The 27,955-nt window shown below is 42.2% G+C and overlaps 1 protein-coding gene across 2 annotated transcripts; it reads left to right on the forward strand.

The window, feature by feature from the left end:
- Positions 1-5,283: 5,283 nt before the first annotated feature.
- On the forward strand, positions 5,284-27,928 carry LOC308283686 (uncharacterized protein). 2 transcript variants are annotated; one of them, XM_080724154.1, is made up of 12 exons: positions 5,284-5,423; positions 7,480-7,571; positions 10,909-10,992; positions 11,259-11,354; positions 20,237-20,277; positions 20,770-20,804; positions 20,890-20,942; positions 21,774-21,810; positions 24,261-24,370; positions 25,094-25,207; positions 26,384-26,562; positions 27,156-27,928. In XM_080724154.1, exons 2-12 carry the CDS (start codon positions 7,494-7,496, stop codon positions 27,376-27,378), a joined length of 1,050 nt encoding a protein of 349 aa, XP_080580280.1. In that variant the 5' UTR covers positions 5,284-5,423; positions 7,480-7,493; the 3' UTR covers positions 27,379-27,928. The 2 variants fall into 2 exon arrangements, with proteins under 2 accessions (XP_080580280.1, XP_080580281.1); XM_080724155.1 differs by lacking the exons at positions 20,237-20,277; positions 20,770-20,804; positions 20,890-20,942.
- Positions 27,929-27,955: the final 27 nt, after the last annotated feature.

Here is a 27,955-nt window from a genome sequence, read left to right on the forward strand (position 1 = left end):
TGTCCTGGCTCCCATTGTGCTTCTCTTTCTGACAGCCTACTGTGTTTTGCGCAGGCCTAAAGGCTAAACTCTAATTAGTCGCGAATGGAAACAACAGTTTTAAGGCCAGTCCAAAACAATGCAACTCCTTGCAACTGCCATTGGGGATAATGGTTGCAAGTAGTTGCATTGGTGTGGACTGGCCTTGACTGTTCACTAAAATTACAATGCTTTAAAGGCTAAGGTTAACTATAATTCTATTAAGCCAAGCACCATACATTACAAACAATTAACCTTTTAAATATACACATTAAACTACAAAATTGCAGGTACCATGGTGTGTGCACACATTGGATATGAGTCCAATTTTAACTACTTCTCATGCATATGATTATCTATCAGCTTTTTAGCTAATTTGATTAGTCTTGCAAATAATTTCTCCCTTCCCGTTTGTCTGCAAGAGCTGGCGAGAACTTCTGGGAACTCTGATTAGCAAATACTAGGCAGAAGGGGGGTTGACAAACGACAAGCACATCATCCATGATAAACAGTGACCACTGAGCAGACTAGCATTTTTGGAGAGAGTGACCGACACGGCTAACAAACAGTCATGTAAGATCATTTAATTCCATTTGTATTTGACTCGTGTATCGTGGTGGTGGAGTGAAAGAAAGCTTTTCTGAGATATTGATATTGCTACCTTTATTATCAGACCTGGGTTATGTAATCCACGTCTGACAAACAAATCAAAAGAGTGTGACTTGTAAAGACATTTGGTAACTTAACACATTGTACATCAATGGCAGGCATTTCACAGCATTTAACATTTGATTAACACATTACAATGTTATTACAGTTGTCCAAAAAGCCCATCTGCCTGGTTTAATTCTCCATTTTATGCCATTTAAGTGTGTCACAAGGCTGAACACATTCTGTGGTAGTATGCAATTTATGTACTAGAGCTCTAAGGTGCTTTAAAGTTCTTTCCCTAGATTGTCGAGGTCAAGAATGTAAACATCCGGTGAACATTTTCTGTAATCTTTAGTGTTATGTCTAGTGTAGTGTCCTTTGTAAAACATATGAGCATGCTGGAGTGACCTTGGCATGCCTCTCCAGGTGTGGAAACATTTTAATACCTCAGCTTATGTACTATTCAAACACTTTACATAGAAAAAAAGGAAAGCTACTTAATTATGGAAAAACAACTAAAACAAACAAGATAGGGGCAAGAATAAAAACTGTAAAACGAGTTGAGAACTCAACTAGGAAAATATTCATCTTTATAGTGAACAGTGAAGATGGACAGGAAACGGGGAGAGAGATGGGGAGAGACGTGCAGTAAAGAGGAACAGGACTCGAACCTGTGATGCACTGCATGGCGGGCCACGTTGGTGCCCGGAGTGCTACGCCAGCAGTCGGGGCAATTTACAATAGGTGGGTTTTGAGTGCGGTTTTGGAGAGGAGGGGAAATGGAGGGGGCATCTCTGACCACCAGGAGACCAGCGTCATTGGATCTGTGGGAACAGGATGAGGTAGGTATTATAGCCCTACCTCTTTTTGGACAAAGCAAGTGTGTGTGTGTGTGTGTGTGTGTGTGTGTGTGTGTGTGTGTGTGTATATATATATATATATATATATATATATATGTGTGTTTTTAAAGCATCTATACCACAACAATTCAAGTACTCTGTAGACTGACAGAAATGAATGTGCAACATATTACAGTCCGTTGGCACTGGGGTAGTACTGGATTAGTAATAATGGTAGCATAGTAGCATGAATATTAGTATTCGCATCACTGCAAAACAGCATTCTAGAAACCCATGGAAGTGATGGTTATGAACAACTAATATCACATGATGACCAATTTAGAAGAGAATTGTGAATATATGACCAATACAACCAAAGTGCAGCCGTGCAGGTGACCTAAAGTGCCTTAAAACAAGTATCACACCACAATTATGAAATAATCGCAACAAAAGTAATACAATATAGTTTGACAGAAAGCCACAGAATGAGCACATTGGTTAAACGGAAACAAAACTTGTGCACATACTGCCGATCCTCTGGGCTAATATTTCTGTGTGTGGGGTCGTTAACAATTAAATAGCAGACTATTCCATCTTTTAATGATAATGAATTTATTTGTATAGCACATTGTCATCAGAATAAACAGTTTACAGCATTAGAGGTACAAGGCAGATAGTCCTAAGAAAAACACTTAACATGGTGTGTTTTCAGAAGAGTTCTGTTCTGAATGAATGAGCACTGATTGTGCTGTTAAAGCTCAGATCCGGAGCGCCGCTGGCCTAGCAGTCGAGGCGCATACCACATAGGCTCTGATACCTAACAGCGTGTCGTGGGTTCGAGTCACGATCCTGACAGCCTTCGCTGCATGTCACTCCCCATCTCTCTCCCTGTTTCCTGACTACCTACTATACTATCAATAAAGGCAAAAAGCCCCGTTCCAATCTATATAAAAAATAAACAAACTCAGATCCTCAGGGAGTGCATTCCAAAGCCTAGGGCCCAAGGTCCCACATTTAAAAATAAAATAAAGATTTGTTAAAAAATGTGTAAGAGCAAACAATAGGGCAAACAAGGACTGAAAACAGAAGCGAAAACAAGTTTAACAAGGAAAATATCTTAATGATAAGTCCTGGTACATTGGCCAATGCCAACAATCACAATACAAAGAACCTAACTAACTAACTCCCAGTGACTAAAAGTTTAAAATGGTACGAGAGGAGGGGAGCTGACGAGAGACAATCCAGGTCCATTGTAAACCCTCTGGTCACGTCCATGTACACCCAGCAGTATCTTCAAAAAGACAAATCACGCCTTCCACACATCGCTCTCTGTCTATGGGTAGATGCCACACGGCCAAAGTGCTGATCATTCAGGTACTTACATGGCAGAGCTAGGCCCTTCCTCTGCGGAGAGTTGGCGAGCTAGCACTGGCCGACACTTTTTCTCTGGTCTTTTGCACAGGTGTCGCTGGCTTGTCTTGGTTGCCGTTTGTCTCTGTCTTTGTCTGAGTTCAGGAGCACTCACTCAATGTATTTGTAGCCATTGGTTCTCGTAGTCCATTGAGTGTGTGCCGTGCCGTTTGTTCGATTCCACATTCACAAGCCCTCTCTGCGTCTGTGTTTGTTTGTTCATTCCCTCCTCTGGTCAGCATTCTGCCCTGCAACTTGCGGCCTGCCTGGCTGGCCTCCGGGCAGCCTCCCATGGAAGGCGGACAGGGCTGACCCCGCCAGCTGCATAGCATTTCTGTGTACAGCAGCTACCACTGGCCCTTCACCGAACGGGGTATCCCGTAGTAACCGCCCTCCCTCCGGCCAGACTGCAGTACTCGCTTCTGCTCTTGTCCTGGACAAGCCATTCTGTCTCTGTGTGTCTCTCTTTAAACTAAAGGCACCTTATTTGCACTGCCACTCCCCACACTCAAGGTGCACTGCAATCTTTCAGCAGTGGGTCTTTACCAATCTACTGCCTGGTCAGTGTTGGAAAAACAATAAACGCAACTCAAGCGCAATGTAATAATCAACAAGATAAACAATAATTGCACCAAATCACAAAAAAGCTATCACAAATAATATCTGTTTTCCACTAGCTGACACTGTCATTAACATACAGTAGCTTGACATCCCTAATTCCATCCTACTGTAGGTCTCCAAATCTCGTCAAAAATAGACGATCTACAAGCCCATTAATTGCACGGCACTTTGTCGAGCAGGCCCCCGTGATCCCGGTACTGTTATGTCAACACCTGCAGAGTTCGGGCAAGGTGGTAAGAGACGTGCCAATCCAGAGTCAGCTATCTTGAATTCTTGACTTGTTATGCAATGGCTTCTTGTGTGTGACATCAGACCTGGGGTGGCGGTGGCTCTGGAGGAATTTTAAGTTTCCCAGTTCGACCCCCGGCTCCGTGTTGAAGTGTCCTTGAGCAAGACACTGAAACCCAAACTGTTAATGATGAGCATATTGGTGCCTTGCATGGTTTCCGCTGCCATTTGGTGTGTGAATGTGAAATACAAGCGCTTTGGAGAACTTTTACTTTAACCTGCAACACCATTTTAGACAATACAGTATGTGGTAGGGGGTTCCCTGCTTCATCTCATGGGTCCTTGGCCTGAAAACTGCATTTAATAGAACACTTTTTTTTCCTGAGCAGTATCGGTTTTGGACCTAAAGGTTCTACCCGACAGCGATGATTTACTGTAACTATACTGTACCAAGGTGGCCGGCTGTGTGACACACACATACACACACATCAACATGGATCTGTCCCATTTCCCATATTCCCTCCTAATTGGCTACCATTGCCTTCTAAAGTTTGTGTATGCGACCTGACGGTCGCTTATCTCCCGATTAGGGAGTCTTACTGGTATTGTGCTGTGTACACTTCTGCTTTGGCAATGTAAACGTATGTTTTCTCATGCCAATAAAGCCCTTTGAATTGAATTGAATTGAAATTGAAAATGTAATTTTGTGTGTGTGTGTGTGGGGGGGGGGGGGGGGGGGGGGGGGTAGTGGTGACATCACAAGCCAAAATAAGAGTCTCTCCAGCTGTCCCTGTCCATCTTGCAGGAGTGCAGCTCCTCTGCGTTTGTGAGGCCGGCAGGCCGGTGTCCCTCCGGAGCTGCTGAAGAGGAATATTAAATCTACTACAGCAGCCAGTGAACACAAGTAGGATCAATGCAAACACGATCGGCACTTAGATTTGTGCCCAGGGATGGGTCGTCAGCTGCCTTGGTGTAAGCAAATGAAATACGTGCTGAACATGGTTTAGGCTATTTCATGACTAGCATGCACGAGTAGCCTACACACATGCACGCACGCACGCACGCACGCACACACACACACACACACACACACACACACACACACACACACACATTTGTGTGCATAATGGATAACCATTATAAAAGTTAATAAAGATAACAGTGTGTAACTTGAGAGGATATCTCTCTCTAAGCATGAAGAGTGTCCACCGCGCCTCTCACCTGGTTCAGGCCGGTCCAGGGGATCTCAGGATTCAAGTTGAATATGCAGGAGGAATGTACTGGAGCAACCACAGACTTTTTAAGCCTTTTTATTGGTTACAAGGTGCAGGCAAGTGTGACTATTGCCTGAAAAAAAGAAGGATAAAAAGTCTGTGGTTGCTCCAGTATACCTTCTGGATCTCTCTCTCTCTCTCTCTCTCTCTCTCTCTCTCTCTCTCTCTCTCTCTCTCTCTCTCTCTCTCTCTCTCTCTGCACATTGATCCACACCACAGTTACAACTACTGCAAGTCCAGGGACCGCCCACAGGAATCAGACTTCCCTCTCAGCCCCTCTGCCCTCAGCACTTTCTGTTTTGGTTTCACACAGACACCATGCCATGATACTCAAACATTAACACTATCACATTTGTGCTGCATTGTTTCCACGACCAAAAAGGTAAAACGCATATCTGTAATTTATTTACTTTTCATTTTTTTGGTAGCCTACTGTAGATTGTTATTACTAGTGTTGATTTGATGTGCTTTAGAATATTTCAAGGTCTTATTATGACATAGTACTGTTGTAGAAGAGGATCCTCTTTGGGACTAAACAACACTCTGTAGACGCTGATGAAGAAGACATGATTCTCTGCCAACAATGTATTAGTTACAGAGCAGTGCAGACAGATACATACAGTAGCAGCAAGCATAGCCATATAGACTCTGACCCCGGGAGCTGCCTAGTTATGCCTGGCTAGTTATACACCTCATTCGCATATTACATGAGCTCAATGGTGTAAAGTAACATTTAAGTACATTTACTTAAGTACTGTACTTAAGATACATTTTTGAGGTATTTGTACTTCTACTCCACTACATCTCGGATCCAGAATATTGTACTTTTACTGCACTACAATCATTTGAAAACTTTAGTTACTAGTTACTTTGCAGATATAAAGGAGTAGTCTATATTATAATACATACATTAATCCACTTTAGCCCAATTTTATACCAAGGCTATTTTCAAACATTTAGTACTTTACTTTTGGTACTTTAAGTAAATTATGATGCCAATACTTTTTGAATTTTGAATTCCACTTTTACTTGGAACAGAGTATTATTATATTGCAGTATTGATACTTATACACTGCATGAGTTCATGTTGTACAATCATTGGTTAAAATCATTCCCTAGTATGCTGGTTCTCTTGTTTCAGACAGCCTCTAAACCCAGGTGTGGTGTGTGCGCTAGCCTCTTACACTAACCTGGCTGGTGAACATCTGGAATTTCAACTGTGCCACAAGGCCTTCAACTCAGTCTAGGCCCAGTGATGATTTCTGTTATATATATGAAGTGAACGCTAATCCCATTACTTTGTAGAATAAGGAAAAAAGATTATTGGTTTCTGCTTCTCGCTTCTTCACTGTAATGTTGCATTTAGCGCAGAAATTTATGGCGTGCCGTAGCCAGTTCGGGGGGAGGAGCTAGGGGTTGACAGCACGCCTCAGGGGGCAGGGGCGAGCGCCCCGGCCCCCCTACCCAGGATACATTAGGAGAGTAGTCACTGCCATAGAACAGTTGCTAACACGCTGCTGCCCCGCCACCTTCCCCAACTCCACCTCTTGGATTAGGCTTATCCCCGCAGGGGGTCTCGGATCATGTGACCGCGGAGAGCTTAAAGCCACGATATAGCGTGCCATTTATCGTGGCCGCGGTCCATCCATCCGAGGGCAGAATCCATAGCCACTCTGATCCGCTTTTAGTATAGAGATGCTGCATCATATCATGCCTATTTGCTCATGCCATTCATGCGCTGCTGTAGTATGCTGCTTATTCATATGTGCTGTCGTTGCTGTATTTGTGCTGCCATTCTTGTCAATAAAGCTTATTCAACCTTATGGTCGTCCCCCTGAAATATATTTGGACAGAAGGTGTGTTTGTGTGTATTTGACTTTGTTGCGACTCCTTGCAACAGTTTTAAGGCCATTTCACTCCAATGCAACTCCTTTCAACTGCCATTGGAGATAATGTTTGCGAGTATTTGCAAATAGCTGCATGTTGCAAGGAGTTGCAACATGCATTTGAGCATTGTGTTGATTTACACACCTTCAGTTACACAACCAGTATCTGGCCTGTACTGGCTGGTATAACCCCTGAATTGACCTTTTAAGGTCGTGGCCCTTATCTAGAAGAACATTTGACGAATAATGATTTCTCTATAAATAAACGTTTCACTTTTACTCATTTTCACTTGAGACAGTGATGTCACATGCCCTCTGAGCTCACTCAGTGTGCTTTGCATATGTGCCATTGTTGTTTTCATCAGTGTTTGTTTGGAGTCAAACAGACTGGGCACCTGACTTGTCAAAGTGAGTGCACCTAGAAGAACATAGTGCACTGCATTTTCAAAGCACCAACAATAAATACTGGGGAAGCATTTGCCTTGTTTTTGTGGTTAATGCAACTTAATCTTTAACTGGTGTGTATGTGTGTGTGTGTGTGTGTGTGTTTAGACTCACACATAAGAATGAAGAGAAGGAGGTCCCCTTGCCCATCTCCTCATGGAGACAGGGATACAGAGAAGTTGAGTTTTTCCAGATCAGAGGTAAGTGTGTGTGTGTGTGTGTGTGTGTGTGTGTGTGTGTGTGTGTGTGTGTGTGTGTGTGAGAGAGAGAGAGAGTGTGAGAGCTGGGTGCTTCTTCTCGGAGGCAACAGTCAGTCTGGCCACACTTGTTTGAATTGCCCCGTACCCTGACCCGGTACGTCGTCGCACAGTGCTGTAGTAGTGTATCCAAACGCGCAAGTCACGCTACACACACTGGTCCCACTATTATAGTCCAGTCATTTTAGGCCAAAATTAGGCCAAACCTAGAACAAATTGCAATAGTAGCAAACTCAACTGATTTTGTATCCTCAATATGTCCTTAGTGAGGGAAAAAAAGTCCCAAGGAATCCCACCGGGGCAAAGTTTTGAAAACGACCCATCTACCTTCACTTACTATACACTACAATATAAAGGAAAAAATGACTGAAAAAAATCTGCTTTAAGTGGGATGTGAGGGGTCAAACTAGGGGTTTGTCATCATGCTGAATCCATTGCAGGCATTTGTTTTGCACAAAAAACATTCTGTGGGCTAGAAATGGCCTTAGAAAACAATACACGTATGGGTGCGTTTTCATGTTAGTCGGAGGCCTTAGGGTTTTTTTTTCTCGTGCTAATCAGTCTAAAAGTTCAACATTTTGCACAGATGTAGCTCAGGGCATGCTCTAATGATTTAGCTAGGGCGCCCGAGTCTGCGACCTTCGGGGTCGCCACAGCACCAACAAAACTCTGAAAAGTGATGACTCATCACTTTTCATCACTAAAGTCGAAAGGAGCCCAACTTGATTTGGCCGCTGTGGCGACCCCGAATGTTGCAGACTCGGGCGCCCTAGCTAAATCATTAGAGCATGCCCTGAGCTACATCTGTGCAAAATTTTGAACTTTTAGACTGATTAGCACGAGAAAAAAAAACCCTAAGGCCTCCGACTAACATGAAAACGCACCCATACGTGTATTGTTTTCTAAGGCCATTTCTAGCCCACAGAATGTTTTTTGTGCAAAACAAATGCCTGCAATGGATTCAGCATGATGACAAACCCCTAGTTAGACCCCTCACATCCCACTTAAAGCAGATTTTTTTTCAGTCATTTTTTCCTTTATATTGTAGTGTATAGTAAGTGAAGGTAGATAGGTCGTTTTCAAAACTTTGCCCCGGTGGGATTCCTTGGGACTTTTTTTCCCTCACTAAGGACATAATGAGGATACAAAATCAGTTGAGTTTGCTACTATTGCAATTTGTTCTAGGTCTAACCCTAAAATGACTGGACTACTAGGGCTAGGCCCTAGGGAGTCTAAACTGTCTGTCTGGCTTCCTACAACAGTAAAGTCATGCGCATGCTTTACTGTTGTGTGCTTTGGGAATGGTCTATGGTCCATTGTCTATGAAAGTCACATGGTTTCATTCCTCTTCAGAATGAATTGGACGACACCCTCCCGGCCTCCCCCCTCATAGTGTGAATGCAGCCTCTCTGCATATTATTAACGCTTACCACGACAAGCGGTATTAGTCAGAACGTGGGCACTGGGCAGCGGTAAAGGCGCTAGTTTGAGTTGAAAGAGTTTTTAAAAGTTAACATCTGCGAGGGGCGAAATGTCTAGCGGCGGCGCTGCTGCAGCAGCGGCGGCTGTACAGCCTCAGCAACCGGACAATGCTGCTAACGCACCTCCGGGCGCTACGTTCTCCATCCAACCACCTGAACCATTCGACTTTGCAAAGCCTCAGGACTGGGAGCGGTGGATACGCTGGTTCGAGAGATACCGACTGGCCAGCAACCTCCATCTGAGCCCAGAAGCTAACCAGGTGAACATGCTGATCTACTGCATGGGGCATGAAGCAGACGACATCCTGCGTGGTCAAGATTTAACCGACGCACAGAGACAGCGGTACACGTCGGTAAAAGACACGTTTGAAACTTACTTTGTGCCCAAGAAGAACGTCATATATGAGAGGGCAAGATTCAACCAAAGAGTGCAGCAACCAAACGAGACTATGGATGTTTTCATTACTGCTTTGTATGCCCTAGCAGAAAACTGCAGTTACCAAGCACTCCACGACGAGTTAATAAGAGATCGCCTCGTGGTCGGGCTTAGAGACCTCAGTCTATCTGAGAGGATGCAGTTAGACAAGGACTTGACGCTCGAAAAAGCAGTCAACATGGCCAGACAGTCCGATGTGATCAAAAGGCAGCAAACAGACCTCAGGGAAGGGGGTATAATGTACATTGATGCAGTGACAAAGGGCAGAAGACCAACACTGTTCACACCAAAGTCCCATCATCAACCAAAGCACCCATCATCAATGCCACAGTCAGAAACTCAGCATCCTCCTCTCGCCAGTCGTCATGCTACAGATGTGGAAAGTCCCCTGGGCCTGGTCATGCAAAAGCAGTGCCCAGCCCAAGAGGTGACATGTCATACATGTGGAAACAGTTACAGTAACGTATGTAAATCTACCAAAGCAGTGCATGTTGTAGGGAGCAGGAGTCTGCAACCTGTTTGACATGAAGTGCCATGTTTTAATTTTCCTGCAAGTCATAGTGTGCCATATCAACATTACGTTTAATTTATGACACCACATTAAAAACAAGGATATCCAACTGATGTTGATTGTCCATATAGGCTAACCATTTTTTCTTGTTCTTTAATATTTTCTTTCAGGATGTAAAGATCATTAGACTCAATAACCCACCTGTCTCCTAGACTCCCTCCTCCCCAGTCAGAGTTATCAGTTTTAAATTAATGAATGTAGAATTATGTGCAGGATGTAATGTTTTTGAATATTTAATTTCAAAATAACAAACCTCTCTCTCACACTTATGTTAGTGTGCCAAATCAATGATCACGCTCCCCTGTGCCAACAGCAGGAGTGATGGGTGCTCTGTGCCCGTTCTCAACAACCTTTGCTGCATGTCATTTGCCTGGCTCCAGCCAATAGACCCGCCCACTCTGAGTGGACTGCTTCTGAAATCAGGCTAGCATGTCATGCCCCATATCTCTCCCTGTTTCTTGTCTATCTCCACTATACCCTATCAGTTAAGGCAGTAAAAGCCCCAAAACATATCTTGGTGATGTATGCGTGTTCATGGTTTCATGCAAGAGTTTTCAGTTGAATACCATATTTTGCATTAGTCTGTTTAGTTTGTTACTGGCTGTTGACTGGTCTGAATAAAGTATAGCAACTGCATTGCTCTAAAGTCTAAAGTGTAAACGTTTGCATATTATTCACACTTATCACAGTGTGTGTGTTTGTGTGACTGACGTGTGTGTGCGTGTGACTGACGTGTGTGTGCGTGTGCGTGCACGTATGCATGCATTTATACCTGTGTGTATGTGTCACCAGGTGGAGAAGATGATAGATGAGGCAGTCCTGAGTGCAGGGATTGCTCGTGAAGAACGATATGAATATGCCCTGTACAAACTAGAGGTGTGTGATTTTTTGCCTTTGTGTGTATTACAGAGTTGGCTATGATATCTCACATCGCAACACATTGTGAGCTCTTAGATCACCATTATTATTTTGGTGACTTATATATACATTTTAATGGCATTCTGAAAATAGGGACGCCAGGTTGAAGCTCTTTGAATCATTCAATAAAAGTATAAAGTAAAGAATTGATTTATGAATCGATAATGAAGCACATTTCTTCTTAGACTTCTCTTTCTCTTTCCTTCCACCCTTCCCTTTGTTAGGAAGACATTATGATGATTAAGAGGAGGGGAAATGCTGCTTTTGCATATATTAAGAAGCTGGGAATCAGCAGCGCTCCAGTCAACAAACAGGACCAGGTTGGACACACATATTTTGGCAACAACCATGCAGTGGTGTTGAATGTACCTTCTACTTCCACACATTTTAATCCATAGACCATTTTCCTGAGCACTCCCATGTAGAGGGCGCAGTCGGCCATAGCTGCGGTGTCACTCTCGTCCCTGGGTTTTGTACGTTTTCAGTCCAAGGACCCCTTAGTTGAGAGAGAGATGATGCAGGGACTCCCACAACCTTATAGATTCCATATAGTTTCACTGTTTGACAGCACAATCATCTGTGTATTTTGGATTCATGTCAATGTGTGCTTTCAGATATTTAACCAAGTTAACAACAGTCAATACTTAATAAACTTGACCTTTCACTCTGTACTTAGTCTGCTCTTTTTCCCCTCTACACCAAAGCTATTTGCTGAAAAGCCGATTTCGCAGATGCTATTTTTGGCCAAAATTCTCAGAATATGGACGCTATGGTTCAAGTGGTTAATATCAAAAAGTTTCTATCACACAAAGATTTGGAGGACCCCCTCTAGTAACTCTGAGGACCCCCTAGGGGTCCCGGACCCCCTGTTGAAGACCCCTACTCTAGTCTGTTGATATGCTGGACGAGGAGTTAGAAAGATCTTCGCCAAAAGTGGATAAACAGCAGGTTTTGGAAACTTTTAGTTAGCTACTACCCACTCCTAAATAATGTTAGCATGCAGCCTCGGGAAGCCATGCATGTTTTGTATTGATTTCCCTGGTTGCACTTAGGGTTGTACCTGCAGTAATGGCGACACGCTCCAAAGGGGAGTGCTCAGGAAATCAGTCTATACACACGCACTGACTGTACACACACTCACATACACATTCACTCAGACATACACATTCACATACATTGACATTCATGTCAAACATGTAGAGCGTGGCAGAATATTCCATCAGGCCATCAGTGCCCAGTAAAATAGAAATCTATAAAACTAATTGGCAGATTTGTGGGGTTTAGGCCCACCTTTATCAGCACCAGCTGGACACTTAGAGCAAAGCTCTCAATTCACCCTTTGTCAAGTCCCGCCCATTGTCCTGCCCCTCTCCACACCCATTGGTTGCTTTGACTTGGAGGGACATTCAGTGGGACATTCCATCCACTGCCATGTTAATTCAGTTGCTTCATATTGTTATTCTTTTTTTTGTTATCAAATATTTTTATTTTCCATAATCAAAAGAAAAATGCAATTAACAGACAAACAACACAAACAATAGTAAAACAAGAAAAGGAAAAGAAAACCCACCCACCCCCTTTCCCCGGACCAACACGGAATGTACAATAGTGCATGCCTGTGCTAGGCTGTTACCACTATATAGTGATTTCTTGAATCATAGCCTTAAGCTTATCTGCAATGTCCGACCACATATTAATGTTTTCTTCTTTTGCTCCGTGTAACCTTGCTATCGACTGCTCTAAATATACTATATCTAGAAAGGTTAAGGCCCACTGGCGAAACGTTAACGTATGAGGAGGTTTCCACCGCGTAGCTACCATCTTCTTCGCCGCCGTTACACCAGCAAAGAAGATGCGCCTGCGTATATTGTTTAGTTGCAACTGTGAGACGTCATTTAATAAAAATAAAGAAGGAGAAGATATGATATTGATACTAAAAATAGTTGAAAGTTTTGAGGCAACCATATTCCAGAATGACGACACATTTGGGCATTCCCAAACCATGTGAAGGAAGGTACCAATACTATTTGAGGCGCAGAGAGTGCAGTTGGGATTATTCAAAATCCTCATAGCACATAGTCTGCGGGGAGTTAAATAAGTCCGATGAACAAAATTTAAATGAATTTGTTGATGGTCTGGATTTCTAGAAGATAGCCTAATGTTAGACCATACTGTGTCCCAACAAAAGTCAGGGTCCAAATTTGGTACATCATTCCTCCAAACAGTATCAACAGATAGGGGCCCATAACTACAGTCTAATAAAAAACCATAGAGGGTGGAAACCAAACCTCTTGTTCTGTTACCATCACAGATAAACTCATGGAAGGGGTGCAATCTAAGGGGAGCTTGCCATGGGACCCCATAGGTCCTCATGGACGTTCTCAGTTGGAAGTAGAAAAAAAGGGTATTTCCAGGCAGATTGAAGATGTCACACAAATCTCGAAAAGGTCGTAAACCATTTCTATCAAATAAGTCCCCTAATGTACGAATCCCCTTAGCCCTCCACCTTGGAAAGCGAATGGGGCGATCCTCGATTAAAAGTCTTTGATTATTGAACACTGGGGAAAATAAGTTCCATTTACAATCAATCTTACACATCTTTTCAGCTGCCCTCCATACTGCCACTAAATGAGAAATGATAGGTCCAAAGCGAACTTTGCATTGATGTGTAGTTATGTTTGAATAGATAAGATCTCTCAATTCAACAGGCTGCACTAAACTCTCCTCAAGCTCTCTCCAAGAAACCTTATTTGCTGGGTTAAACCAATTTAAAAGGGGGCGGAGCGTGAAGGCCCAATAATAAAATTTAAAGTTGGGTAATGAAAGGCCGCCATCATCTCTAGCACGTTGTAATAGAGAAAGTTTAAGACGAGGGCGTTTCCCTTTCCACACAAACTTAGATATCGAAGAGTGAAGCTTATTCCAGTATTGCGGCGGTGGTGGCAAAGGGAGCATAGAGCTTACAAAGTTAACCCTAGGAAGAACATTCATCTTTATGATTGAAACTCGAGCTTGGAGAGAGTTGGGCAAAGATGACCATCTATCTAAATCAAGACAAATCTTATTTAGAGTGTCACCATAGTTGTTCTTAACAATAGCCTGAAGAGAGGGGAAAATATCTATGCCAAGATATTTGAATTGGCTTACTACTGGGATTATGGGCGGCAGGATAGCAGATCTCATCTGATCATTTAGAGGTAGAAGGGCTGACTTCGTCCAATTAATTTTGTAGCCGGAAATGGAACTGAACTGATCAAAAATTTGAAGGACGTGAGTAATTGACTGTGGTGCATTCTCAAGGAACAGTAGAATATCATCAGCATATAGGGAAATGCGATGCTGTGTGTTGTTAATCGAAACAGGAGTAATATCTGCAGACTGACGCACTGTCTGAGCCAAGGGTTCGAGTGAAAGTGCGAAAAGGAGAGGACTAAGGGGACAACCCTGCCTTGAAGATCTGCCAATCGTGAATAGCGGCGAACAGATCTTACCGGTTAGGACCATGGCTGACGGATTAGAATAAAGTACTTTAACAAAATGTATGAATGAAGCACCAAATCCCATTTTATCTAGTACAGCCCACAGGTAAGACCATTCCAGACGATCAAATGCTTTCATCGCATCGAGCGACAACACTGCGGCGGGGGTCCTCAGCTCCTTAGCCCTATCGATGATATGCAATAGTCGTCTAGTATTATCAGAGGCTAGTCTAGTTCCTATGAAACCTGTCTGATCACAGTGTACTAAGGTGGTCATAAAACCCTGCAAGCGACGCGCAAGCACCTTAGCAAAAACTTTTAGATCAGAATTCAAAAGTGAAAGCGGTCTATAGCTTGCGCAATCTGTGGGATCCTTGTTCTTCTTCAACAATAATGATATAATAGCTACATTCACATCCCTGGAGAAAGAGCCACTTTCAATTGCATATCGAAACATGTCTAGCATCAGCTGACCTAGATCTTCCCAAAAGATGGCATAAAGTTCAGGGGGTATCCCATCCAAACCAGGCGACTTGCCCCTACGCATTGCGAGCACAGCTTCCTGTAATTCCGCCAGATGGAGCGGTCTATCTAAGGCTTCCGCATCCGCCTCGCTAAGGGTTGGTAACTGTATGTTGGATAAAAAATCATTGCATACTGCATCATCGTGAATGACCTCGGAGGTGTAGAGCTCATCATAAAAAGCACGAAACGTGGCATTGACCTCTTTGGGTTCTGTAACCATGGCTCCAGTTGTTGATTTGACACTAACAATATCAGCAAAATGCTCATTGGATCTAAGACGTAAAGCCAGTAAGTGACTGGGTCTTGCACTATTAAAATAGTAGTTTTGCCTTGTGCGTTTCATTTGAAATTCTGAGCGGCGCTTGAGAATGGAGTTAATTTCTTTCTTAACTAGCTCCCTCTGGGTTGCTGTACTAACATCAAAGTTATTTTGGAGAGAATTATCCAAAGTAGAAAACCGAGATTCCAATTCCACCAGTTTGGCTGACCTTAATTTTCTCTGAGTGGACGCATAGAGGGTTGTATTACTCCTGATAAAGCCTTTAATTGCATCCCAAAGAATTCTGGGATCCTCAACTGAGCCTGTATTGATATTTATAAATTCGCGCAAACCAGTTTGAAACTGAGCTACAAATGCCGCATCGCGCAGCAGTGTGGTGTTAAACCGCCATCTAGGAGCTCTATCTATAACCTGTTTCAGTGAAGCAACACACAGCACCGCCTTGTGATCCGAGAGTGACATTGGGAGCAACTCTACCTTGGCAATTTTATGAAACAAGCTAACAGGGGCAAAAACGTAATCGATCCTAGAGAATGAAGCATGCCTACCCGACAGAAAAGAAAAATCTCTAACCGTTGGGTTCATTAAACGCCAGATGTCGAGTAAGCCAGTTGAGTTTGCCCAAGTACGTAGTTCTGCAGACGCTAGTGCTTGTTCTCTGCTTTCTACCCCAGTGGATCTATCTAGGTTATGTTGCCATGTTGCATTGAAGTCAGCACCAACAATGAATTTGAAATCCGTCAGTTCCAATAAGGTTTTAGTTAGTAATTTGTAAAACTCTTTGTCTAAAACATTTGGAGCATACACAGAGACTAGTGCTAGCATTTTACCCTCCAAGCGGATTTTAGCAACAGCTATCCTCCCGTCACTGTCAGACCAATCACCCAAAAAATCCAACCTAAGGTTACGTCTAGCCAATATGGCTACTCCCTTGGTTTTGGAAGAAGCAGCTGAAAAGGCTAAAACACGATAATGTTTATTAGCCAATCGGTTGGAATGCTCTTTTAAAAGATGAGACTCCTGTATAAATGCAAAGTCAATTGATTTAGATCGCAAAACCCCCAAAATGCTGGTTCGCTTATGCGGTATATTCGCTCCCCTTACATTGAAACTTAGAAATTTATATTCTGTCATAATTGTGGTTCAAACCATACGCACAGCAAGCACAGTAGAACATTTTAGAATTTCCTAGTTGGTCCCTCACAACAAACCTTCCCAACAGAAAAACAAAACAACCCCAAAAGGAACAGAAAGGAAAAAGCAACATCAAACGAACATAAAAAAACACATAACATTGAAGCTTGAGGGGGAAAACCCCATTAGCATCAGAGTGCACAAAAACAGTTCCCCACCCCATCAACCTATTAGTCAACCTTCATTTCACTCTGTCAGAGAGTGCAAACAAGTAACTGCCCAAAAGTAACCATACATTGCCCTCTGGTGGTTATGTAAATATATAACAGATCACCAAAGTAAAAACAACAACAAAAAAGTGCCTTCTTGTGGCTGAATAGCTCTCAAACATTCCATCCGCTCAAATTATGATCAATCTCCCCACTTCATATCACTTAAATAAATGAGAATGGTATGTTAACATTTCTAGTAAAGAAGGGGGAGAGAAAAAAGAAAAGAATAAAGGGGGAAAAAAAAAGAGAGGGGACTATAACAACTGTAATAATAATAATCAGTCCAGCATTAGGCCCACTTAGAATGTGATAAAGCCCTATAAGCCACGTTAATGCAAATAACCAAACACTTGTGACAGATATGTGGAAATAAGGCTGTCACCACGACAAGGCACTAATATAATATTAATAATAAAAATAAATAAAAAAGGAAATCAGTGTATATGATATAAAACATATATGCACTTACATATGTAGTTAGAAATAGAAATTAAAAGCACATACGGGGGGCCATATGCAGCAAAGCACACACAGTGTTAATGCATACTGCGCCACACACAGCCCCCCTCATGCATCCATGCATACAAACCACAATTACTAATTAGAAGGGGGAAAAAAAGAAAGAAAAGAAAAGTCTGTATACATAAGTATTTACATAAAGCACAGTTATGTATGATCAGGAAACCATATACAACACAGCACACATGATGCATACTGCGCCATATACAGCTCCCTGTACATGCCCAAAAGGCCAGTGCAAACTTAGATAAATGTCAATCATATTAGTTAAGTCTGTTTCCGTCTTAAACAGTAAACTACCATACTTCAAACAGTGAACATACCCAATCACGACTACAAAATAAATATCCCCAATTCAGAGCTCCCCTCTCCCCCATCAAGAAATTAACATCTTAGAAGACAACAAGTAAAGTAGGTAAATAACTACCCCCCCCCCCCCCCCAGACAGCGGATCCACGAGCACGTAGAGCCAACGCGCCACGAGATCGTACATCCGCCAGCTATTAAGATTAGGAAAAAAAAAAAGGAAAGAAAAGAACGAGTCAATGAGCCAGGGAGAGAGAGAGAGAGGAGAAGCAGAGATAGGTAGAGAGACATAGAGAAAGGGCGGGAGAGCGAGTGGTCTCTGGAACCGCGGAGCCTTCACAATTTAGACCATATTATTTATATCTGTTTCGCCTTAAACAGTAGGCTACATTACTCAATACAAAGGCCAAAGCCCAGTCTCGCCCTCCTACCCGAGAAAGTAGCGTTTTAGGAGGCATAAACGAACCATAAACTAACAACCAACATAGCCGCCATTACCTAACAGAAGAGAGAGAGAGAGAGAGAGAGAGAGAGAGAGAGAGAGACACACACACAGCGAGAGAGAGAGCCATAGAGAGAGAGAGAGAGAGAGAGAGAGAGAGAGAGAGAGAGAGAGAGAGAGAGAGAGAGAGAGAGAGAGAGAGAGGGAAAGCCGAGATAGATAGAGAGACATAGAGGGAAGACGAGAGAGAGAGCAGGCTCGGAACCGGGACACGGAACACGTTAGACAAAGCTTAACAGAGAGAGATAAAACCCTCTAGACCTATATAGTAAGCAGCACAACGCTCAATAAGAGCAAAGAAAAAGAATACAATAATAACAAGAACAATGTCCATTATATTCAAACAAAAAAGACAGTGAATTATGCTTATAGCTTTATCAGCCCTAAATCCTCTCTCCTTGCGGTAACCTAAATTAAAACGAGTAACACCCATCTGCTTACAGATCTTATTAAAAAATAAAATATATCTTATTCTTCAATACAAATAAAATAGGCATTATGAAACGAAACACTTGAAAACACAACGTCAAGTCAGATGATGAGTCCAAAACAATAAGTAGGCTTACATTAACAACTCACCCTTTGGGGAGGAGGAGGAGGAGAGAGTGAGGAAAGAAAGACGCTGCGTAAAAGTCATCTCCAAAGTCCCAGCCAGCTTACCAACAGTCCATTAAAGGCAAAAGGATATCACATCGGCAGAATGTGTTTGAAAGCACGCGATCACAAAAGCAAAAGTGTCCCTGGTAAAAGTTAGTTCTCTGTAACTGTCGTCTCATCATCCTGCGTAGCTAGAGTCTCGTCCGCAGCACCTGGAGTCTTGAACTTATCCTTGCAAAAGGCCAGCGCTTCCTTGGGTGAGTTGAAAGTAGAAGTCGCCTCATCCACGGTTATCCAGAATTTGCTCGGGTGCCTTATTCCGTATTTAACTCCTTCCGCGGTGATGGAACGTAGGAATTCCTTTACTGGCCCGAAAGCTGCCCTTCTCTTTGATGTTTCAGCAGACCAGTCGGGGAAAATATACACCTTTTTGCCATTGTATGTCAGTTGGCCTGCTTTCCTGGAGAGCTGGAGTATGCGTTCCTTTACCCGGAAAAAATGGATCCTTGCCAGGAAAGCCCTTGGCTTATCAGAACGTGGATTGCCGGTCCGATGAGCACGATCCACCTCCGGGGGGGAGTCGGGAAACTCGTCGGGGAATGTTTTCTGCAAAAAAGACTGGATAAAGGCCACTGGGTCAGCCTTTTCTAGCCCAGGAGAGATCCCAATCACTCTTATGTTGTTCCTACGACTCCGGTCCTCTGCTATGACGAGCTTCTCCTCCAGATTAGCACATCTTCTCTCCAATTCAGTGATACACATCTGCAAACTGTCCATGGAGGAACCAAAGTTCTCAATGGCCTCCCCATGTTCAGCCACGGTCGTGTTCAGCGTGGCGACTGCAGGACGCAGCTCCTTTCCGAAGTCATCAATCTTCTTCAGTAATTTCTTCTCCAAGCCAAGCATCATGGGTTGAATAAAACCATCCATAAACTCTTTCAGTGATTCCTTGAGGACCTCGCGCAGCATGCTCTTTGTAACCGGAGCGTCAGCGTCGCCCTGCATTGCGCCAGCCATGTTGTCAGCGTTTGCGGTCGGAGACCTGGTACTCCTCGACCTCGTGTTAATCGTATTCGGCATGAAACACGAAACAACTGCAAAAACAGACACTCACCAGTGTTTTGGCGTTTAAAGTCTCAAAAGAACTATAAAGGCAGTAAAAAATGGGCTTAAAAAATGTGAAAACTTTGCACCTCTACAGAGCTCAACAAACGCGTCCTACTCGGTCGCCATCTTGTCGGAACACCTTCATATTGTTATTCTGTGTGCTCAATTCTAATTTCAAACTTTGTTTCAGTCAATTGGAGCTGCTCAGTGGCAGCATAGTGAATCAGCATGTTTTTAAATGTTTTTATTTCTCCAAAAATTATGTTTTAGCTAATTCAACATAAAAAAGGCGGAACCAGGGCGGGACAAGGCAGATAGAGCCTGCTGGTTGGTCAGTCAGGGACCAACCAGGAGGCTAACAAAGGGCGATGCAGATAAACATCGATGTTTACCGCCCAGTCCGCCCTCAAACTAGTATAGAGGCCATAGAATTGAAATAAAAGCCATGCTGGTTTGTAAGCTGACTTGTCTTGTCTTACAGAGTCAGTTGCAATCTCCTGCAGTGGCAGTCAAGATGGACCGGTATGTGTACTCCTTGTTCTTTGTGAGAGTTAAGCCATCAAATCAACCCAAATGATACCAATGTATGATACTATGTAAGGTCAACTAATGAATACAGAAAATGCGGTTGTGAGAAAATGTCTTTTATTATCTTTCTAACGTTCATTATAATATAGTACCATTTCTCAATGCATTCTGTGTCTCAGAGGACAAATGTTGGTTCCCAACCAGGTATGCTGAAAAGCCCCTGTGCCCCCTGCCTCCCTGCATTCACTTACCAGACCCCTCCCCATCCCGCACTAAAAGTTAAACATTATTGTACTTCTTTAAGTCTGGAAGCAGTTAGCGCTATAAATCAAGTCTTCTCAGCATGTTTAGACCAGTGTAATATAATATCATGCTTCAATGTGATGAGTCTTAAAGGGTACATCTTATAATGAGCATTCGTTTGTGATACTTTATAGCTGACTGCTATAATGTAATTTTAATGCAGTGTGATATTTCTATCATCAGGTATGAAGATGGCACCATGAAAATGGAGTTGCACGGTAAGGGCCCGCTTTGGGTTTGTATTGTGTATTTCATTACATTTCTTGTCAGTGAACAGTATATTATATGGCTTATTTCTTTCAGACAAGACAGACAGAAAGAGCATAGAAGACAAAGGAGAGTTCTTAAAGACAATGGTAAACTCAATCACTCATTCATTCATTTAGTCTTTGTTCACTCGTTCAAAACAATGTATTGGACTTTATTTGTCATGGATTATTTTTCATTCTTTGCGGGGCCTTTTCTGTAAAATGAAATGTGATTGGATAATTGAAATCAATGGCATTCTCCTCCTTGCCTGACTGCGAGCGCCAGACATCTCACACTACGTTCACTACGTTTCACTCCGGGAGAGTCTGAGATTACCAGGGCAGATTCTATTTCGGCGTGGGCGGGCTAAAGCCTATTGACGTCACACACACACACACACACATACACACACACACACGCGACGTGGCGTGACATTGCAAAAATACGTTATTTCTCATAACATATTATATGTCTGCATGTTTACGTTAGTGCAAAATGGTATTAAAACGTGAGGAAACGGCACTATTTCATAGTTTATTAATAATACGAGTCGAGTCTGACTCCGCCATGACAGTTTTCACGGACCAATCAGAGTCCACTAGACTCTCACGTGGGCAGAGGACACCAATCAGAGTCCACGAGCGAGTCTCACGTGAGCTCAAGAGCTCTGTTTGGAGGGGGCTGGGACCGGAGCATAGAGTTCACGTGCCCCAAGCATACAACCCTGATTGGCCCATTCAATGCGCCCGCTCTTCAGGCGCGTTTGAAATAGATTAAAATATGTGCAGCTTCAGTCCACACTACAAACCACCCACCAACAGGGGGGGGTGATGTGCGGACTGAAGTGTCAGGCTATTCTCCTCCTGCATCTGGTCGAAGCAGTGTGGGTTACAGAAAGAGACTGCAATGACTGAACTTTGTGTTGCTGCTCTCCCCAGGAAAACAGGAAAAGAACAATGCAAGCAGATACTAAAGGTAAGAGGTCTTTAATGTATATCCAATACTGCCAGCTGAATGCTTAAAAGGTGATGAAATACTAGGCTGATTTTGTCATCGGTTTTCCAATTCACGTTAAAACTATCGCAGATTAAAAATGGTAAATGGTCTGCATTCATATAGCGATTTTCTCCAAAGCGCTTTACAATGTATTTCATATGCCCATATATGGAGATCCCTAATGTCATCATCAGTATATGGTCGTACTCTGTATTGGCATGCCCTTATTTGGGCATGGCAATACATGGTACCAGCTCAATGGCCTGGTGGTTAGATCAGTGTCTGCCCTGAAACTGTGAGGGCAGGGTTTGATCCTCGGCCAGGTCATACCAAAGACAAATGGGACCCAATGCCTCCCTGCTTGGCAGGCACTCAGCATCAAGGTTTGGATTGGGGGTAAGTCCCTGTGACATACTAGCATCATGTCCAAGGGGTGCTTGTACACATCAAGCTGCCTCACCAACAAAGAAACAGGAGATGGGCTCCTGCCCTATAGGCATCATGGCTCGGCAAGGCTTACTTTATATGGGCATATTGGTTGAATCGGCAGTTTTTGGTCAGATCAATATTCTGCATTCCCTGGGGGCACTATCGGCTTGATCCTTGCATTCATTACAGAGGATAGATTAATTAATTGATTAATTGAATTGGCTGTTAGTCTGTTGCAAGTTCAAATTCAAGTTCAAGTCAGTTTATTGTCTGTTTACACAGAAATTTGTTGTAATGTGAAAAAGTGCTAAAAAGTAAATATGCCACATTTAAAAGCACAGACATACAGACACCACAAGACCAGCAATAAAACAAGTCCACCTGGAATTTGTCCACTTCTAAAATTCTAAAAGTTCATTCCGCCTATCTACCCCCCTGCTTATTTAGGAGGGTGATGGCATGGGGCACAAACGACTTCTTAGTCGTGCCAGTTGCTCTAGTCTAGACAAGAGCCATACCTGTGTAAATTGAGGGAAAGTGCAGACCTACACCATCTGCTGGTTGTGTTAAACAAATGAACATTTGGGGGATGAATCCGATTCATGCATTCATAAAAAAGCAGATGAACAATGGAATATAATTGCAGTATAGCATTAAAATACAACTGCCGCCAGCGCTTTTATTTCACTCAAAGAAGAATAAAGCAAAAACTAAAATAAAAACTACAAGATGGTGCAGAGCTTTGCGTTTCACTCAGCTCATGTATAATATACAGATTTTTAAATGTCAGCCTTTAGTCCATTGCAGAAAACATTTACTCTAATAAGTAGTTTATTATGATATCCAAAATACCAGATGATTTCTACATTTTCTAGATGATATCTAGTCTCATGTCACAATATAATATTGTTAAAACCCAGCACTTCACAATATAATGTTATTACCACATTTACTTCATCCTACTCCTTTTTGGACAAAGAAAAAAAAAGATTGCACTTTATTTACTTTAGTTTTGTCTATATAATGTTTTTTTAATATGTATATATTGTGACCATTATTATTAGTTTTATTTTGTTTTTAATTTAGTTCAAAATAAAGATTATCAAATCAAATCAAAGTGCCAAGTAAAATGCCTTTAGAAGTCTTATTAATGGTTCCACTGTAAAATTGTGTGAACCCGTGTCAAGCCAGCTACAGTGGATTCCTTTTCAGGGCACCTTATACTGTTAGTGTTCTCACATAAAACATGCACTCGCATAAGGTGGCATACAAAATATAAGTTCAATGCTATATTTGAACTATTTATTAATTAATTTGATTGACATGCCCAAAATACCGGTATGGATGCCAGGTTGAAAGTGTTAAATCTGTCTGTGGGTTTTATAAATATTTAAGAATGAAAAATATTTGCAAGAGTTTAGGACAACATGATAATACATAATTTCCATTGGAAAACAGCTGCCTCCCTGCTTGGCACTCAGCATCAAGGTTTTTTTTCTCCATTTTCTGAAAGATGATGGTTTTGAACCTACTGTACAAGGTTACCACCTGACAGTGACAATATACAGTATTATATTCCACCATTGAACATAATTTTAAGGAGCGTTTACATAATTATGTTTTGTCTGTTAAATGGATTATAAATGCTTTATACAATCCTTTCAAACTGAATGAAACTGAGTTTGGAATATGCCAGTTTGTTATGATCAAAAGCAACCTGGGAATCCATTCGGTAAAATAAAAGGAACCATTTTTTTTAGCAGAATCTGTCTTGAGGGATTACGATCAAGATGGTTGCATGGGGCGTTCTAGCATTTATTGGGCTATTATTCTGATGTAATGATCTATGTGATCTAATTAGCCTTTCTGTTTACATTTGTTGTCATGTTACTGTTCCTCATTAGATGGAGAAATACAGTAGGTCCTATGAATTTCAAGACATAACATCACCACCGTGAAAAATGTACAAATTATTCTTGTTTTCATCTCTCCTGTTAAAGCCATGACCATCATCATACAAAAACTGAAGAAAGAGCCTCTCTCACCTACACGACAGTCCACCCTTCCTTCTACATCCCATTCTCTGCAGAGCAATGTAGGACCCAGTTCTGTAAGTGACTCGTAAAAATGACATGTCTTGTACATAAGCTTCCGCATACCTCCAAAATGTATCTAAAATAAAGATGGATTCATTCCTGAAGGGAAATTAGCTAGCTAACTAATTAGTAAACTAAGAGTTGTTGCGCCTATAGTTTGTTGTTTCCCAGGCCAATAGCTATTCTATTCTATTCTATTCTATTCTATTCTATTCTATTCTATTCTATTCAGTTCACACATTTTGTAACATATGTAAGGCAGCTGTTATTGTTTACAGCCTGGTCAGCTTGATTTGTCCCTCCCTGGTGTCACTCGCCCCATTGTACAATTAAGTATTATAAAATCAACATCTACAGTATTTAGAACTAAATGGGACCATACTGTATTGAACTACTACAATGGTTTAGTTAAGGAGAGAAAAAGTTAGCATATAACCGTGACGTCATGCTGAGGACAAAATCTTCCCATCATGCTGTGCATATTGTCATGCACTAGGGATGCACAACAAAACAGAGGGAGTGTGCCGGCTAGCCTGCAGAGAGGGGCAGGGCCGTCCGTCACAATATCTTTTGTTAATTAAAACCAAGAAAACCTATCTCCTCTACCTCTCTCTCCTTAATGCATTATTGCAGTGGCAGCTACTCTTGTCATTATACTGTATTACGTTAAGCTTAACTCACAGAGTCCCCATTTTCACCTACCTCTCCATCCATTCTTTGGTTTGTTGTTTTTTCAGGGTTGGATAAAGAAAGAAAGCATGTCTCCGGGACATTCACCAAACCACGAGAAGATGCAGGTTGATGACGAGGAACCCGAACCTCTCTGGACTCAAGTGCAGCAACATTCTGTGGTACTAGTATTCATACTCGCACACGTGCACATAAAACAACGAATCAATTCCACAGTAGGTGAAGTGCCCCTTTAAAGGACAACTCCAGACTAAATAACATTTTCCTACTTATATCGATCTCAAATGATTGCCCATGGGGTCTATTAGGCAGAAATGCACCTGTCGCCATAGCATAGAGTGGAACCTCCAAATCAATGACGACAGATTACAGTGCAGATTACAACTCCCAAAGCAAAGTCAGGATAATACACACGCCATCATCATCATCGGCGGTCACACTAAACAACTATGATTGGCCTGCGTAGGGTCATCTATTTGTGAGTCCTGAGATGGCTGATCGATGACCCACACACTTTGGTGCAGTGTGGGCAGGGAAAAGTGGATGTGGTTGTGTGGTGGAGCCCTTTTCAGACTTTCTATGCGGTGCTGTCGCTTTGACACAGTGGAGCACTGGATCTCATGTGTTGCTCCTTCCTGCACGGATTCTCTCCATAAGCGCGCACTGATGAGGTGAAATTATATTATTATGTTGTATTGTTTGTAGTGAATACATCAGTTCTGAGAACTTGAAGGTAAACACCATTTGCAGTTAAGGTCAGAAGGTAGGGAGTGTAACATGAAGGTCACAGCTGGCAGCTAATCAGTGCCCATTTGTTTTACGGCCGTGTGAAGGAAGATAAGCTGTGTGAGGAGTTTTTGGCTTTTTAACAAGAATGTGTTATTGTCTTTGCTAAGCCAATTATGAACTGAGAATCAGGGGAGAGCGATTCAGTCTGTCTTGTCTGTCTCTTGGTGTAGGACGTACTATGTACATGTGTGTGATTGTTACAGCGCTGTAAATAAATGTTTTCTATTATCTTTTAACATCATTTCTGAGTCAAGGTTTTGCTGATCTTTTGAGAGTTTCAATTCCACTATGGAGTCTATAAAATTAAGTAGGATTTCTACGTCAGCGCGCACACACACACACACACACACACACACACACACACACACACACACACACACACACACACACACACACACACACACAGCAACACATTCATGGTGTCAGTTTTTTGTTTTGTTTTTATGTCGCAAAATAACACAAAATAAACCATGAAAATAGCTAATATCTCAGATTTATATTTCTTACCCTGTGCCTCATCCTTTCTGGGCTTGTGCTTTCTTTTCCAGGATGGGAACTACCCTCCTTTCCCAGACACACCGTTTCCATTGGTTCTGAACTGGGAGGCAGCCTCCTACAACATCCCCCAGGCACCAACCATACAGGCGGCCATCATCAACAATCCCCCTGGCCTCAACATTTACTGGAGCATAGAGGAGAAGGACGCACTCACTATAAACAGCTACAGGTATTAGCAGAGACATAGTTGCCGTCATTAAGGATCTCTTTGAAGGGGAAAACCAAGGTTCAACCAATGAAATAATAAAGAAAACGCATTTTTCCTTTTTATTGAGAGAAGGTATTAGGAATGCCATGGCAGAGACGTCGATCACTTTGCTTGCACTTGATTTTGAAACGATTATTGTAATTATAAGAGTTTAACTTGGAACGTAAGGAATCATTTGCTATGCAAGTCCAATTCGAATAAGGCCACATTTCATTGTCAACCTGCACCATAAAATATATATCCCTCTTCCAAAGCCTTAGTCAGTGTGAACTAGTCGTTCTACAAGCTCACAGATCTACAAGCTCACAACGCGTCGTGATGTGACGCGTTGTGAGCTTGTAGATCTGCTATTTTCAAACATTTTGAACTTAAAATAATTACGTTTTGATGCCAATACCTTTGTACTTTTACATTTTGAATTCTGGACTTTTACTTGTAGCAGAGTATTTCTACATTGCAGTATTGATACTTTTACTTAAGTAATAAATGTGTTTACTTTTTCCACCTCTGCTCATATGTTATCTTTTGTTTTTTCTTCTCTCTCCTCGCTGCAGTGTCCTCAGGACAGTAGAGGACGCTAAGGGCAGCAGCATCTTCAAGGAATGGGAAAAAGTTGCCGAGGTGGAAGCTAGAGATGTGCCCATGTACCTTAGTCAATCTAAACTCCTACCATGTAGACCTGACTTCAAGGTGGGTTTCACTGTGGTTGGTAAAGACAAGTTTGGACGCTACGGACCGCACAGCAACATTATATCCGAAACACATCCGGCTCCCTAAATACTTACATAACACATACCCGTTAACATCCCAGGAATAGAAATCCTGCAGTTTCTATTAGCATTTCATGTAGTATTTCATTCTATCCTGTGTTTCTGAGGCGTCTTGAACCGTTTACAGCGGCTGTGACTGCCAGTATTAAATAGTTTACATTTGTTTTACTCTTCTTATAGGTTTATTTGATTCCATTTGTACTCTGAGTTATGATGGTCCTTAAAATGTAAAAGTTAGAGAATCACTGGTATTGTTATTGTATAGAACATGTGAAGTCCACATACAAGCTCTGACAGTGTGATAAAATTGGTTTCAAATGTGAGTAAAGATTCTTGTTCCTCAATGCTGAATCCTGCTTATAAGGAATAAAACCAAACCAAATCTATTGTAACATACTGAATTGGATTTTTTTTTTAAAATAGCTTAATAGAAAACCCATAATTTCTTTGCATCATGTTGAATCGCATTGGATAGAGCTAAATCTTTATCAAATCGCAATAGAATCAGGAAAAGGGGTGTATCGCATCTGGAACAGGTGTGAATCGTATCCCATCGTATCGGGGTCAGGGATGAATCGTAATGC

This window comes from Nannobrachium achirus (genome assembly GCF_963921795.1).
Source record: "Nannobrachium achirus genome assembly, chromosome: 4".
Taxonomy (NCBI): Eukaryota; Metazoa; Chordata; class Actinopteri; order Myctophiformes; family Myctophidae; genus Nannobrachium; species Nannobrachium achirus.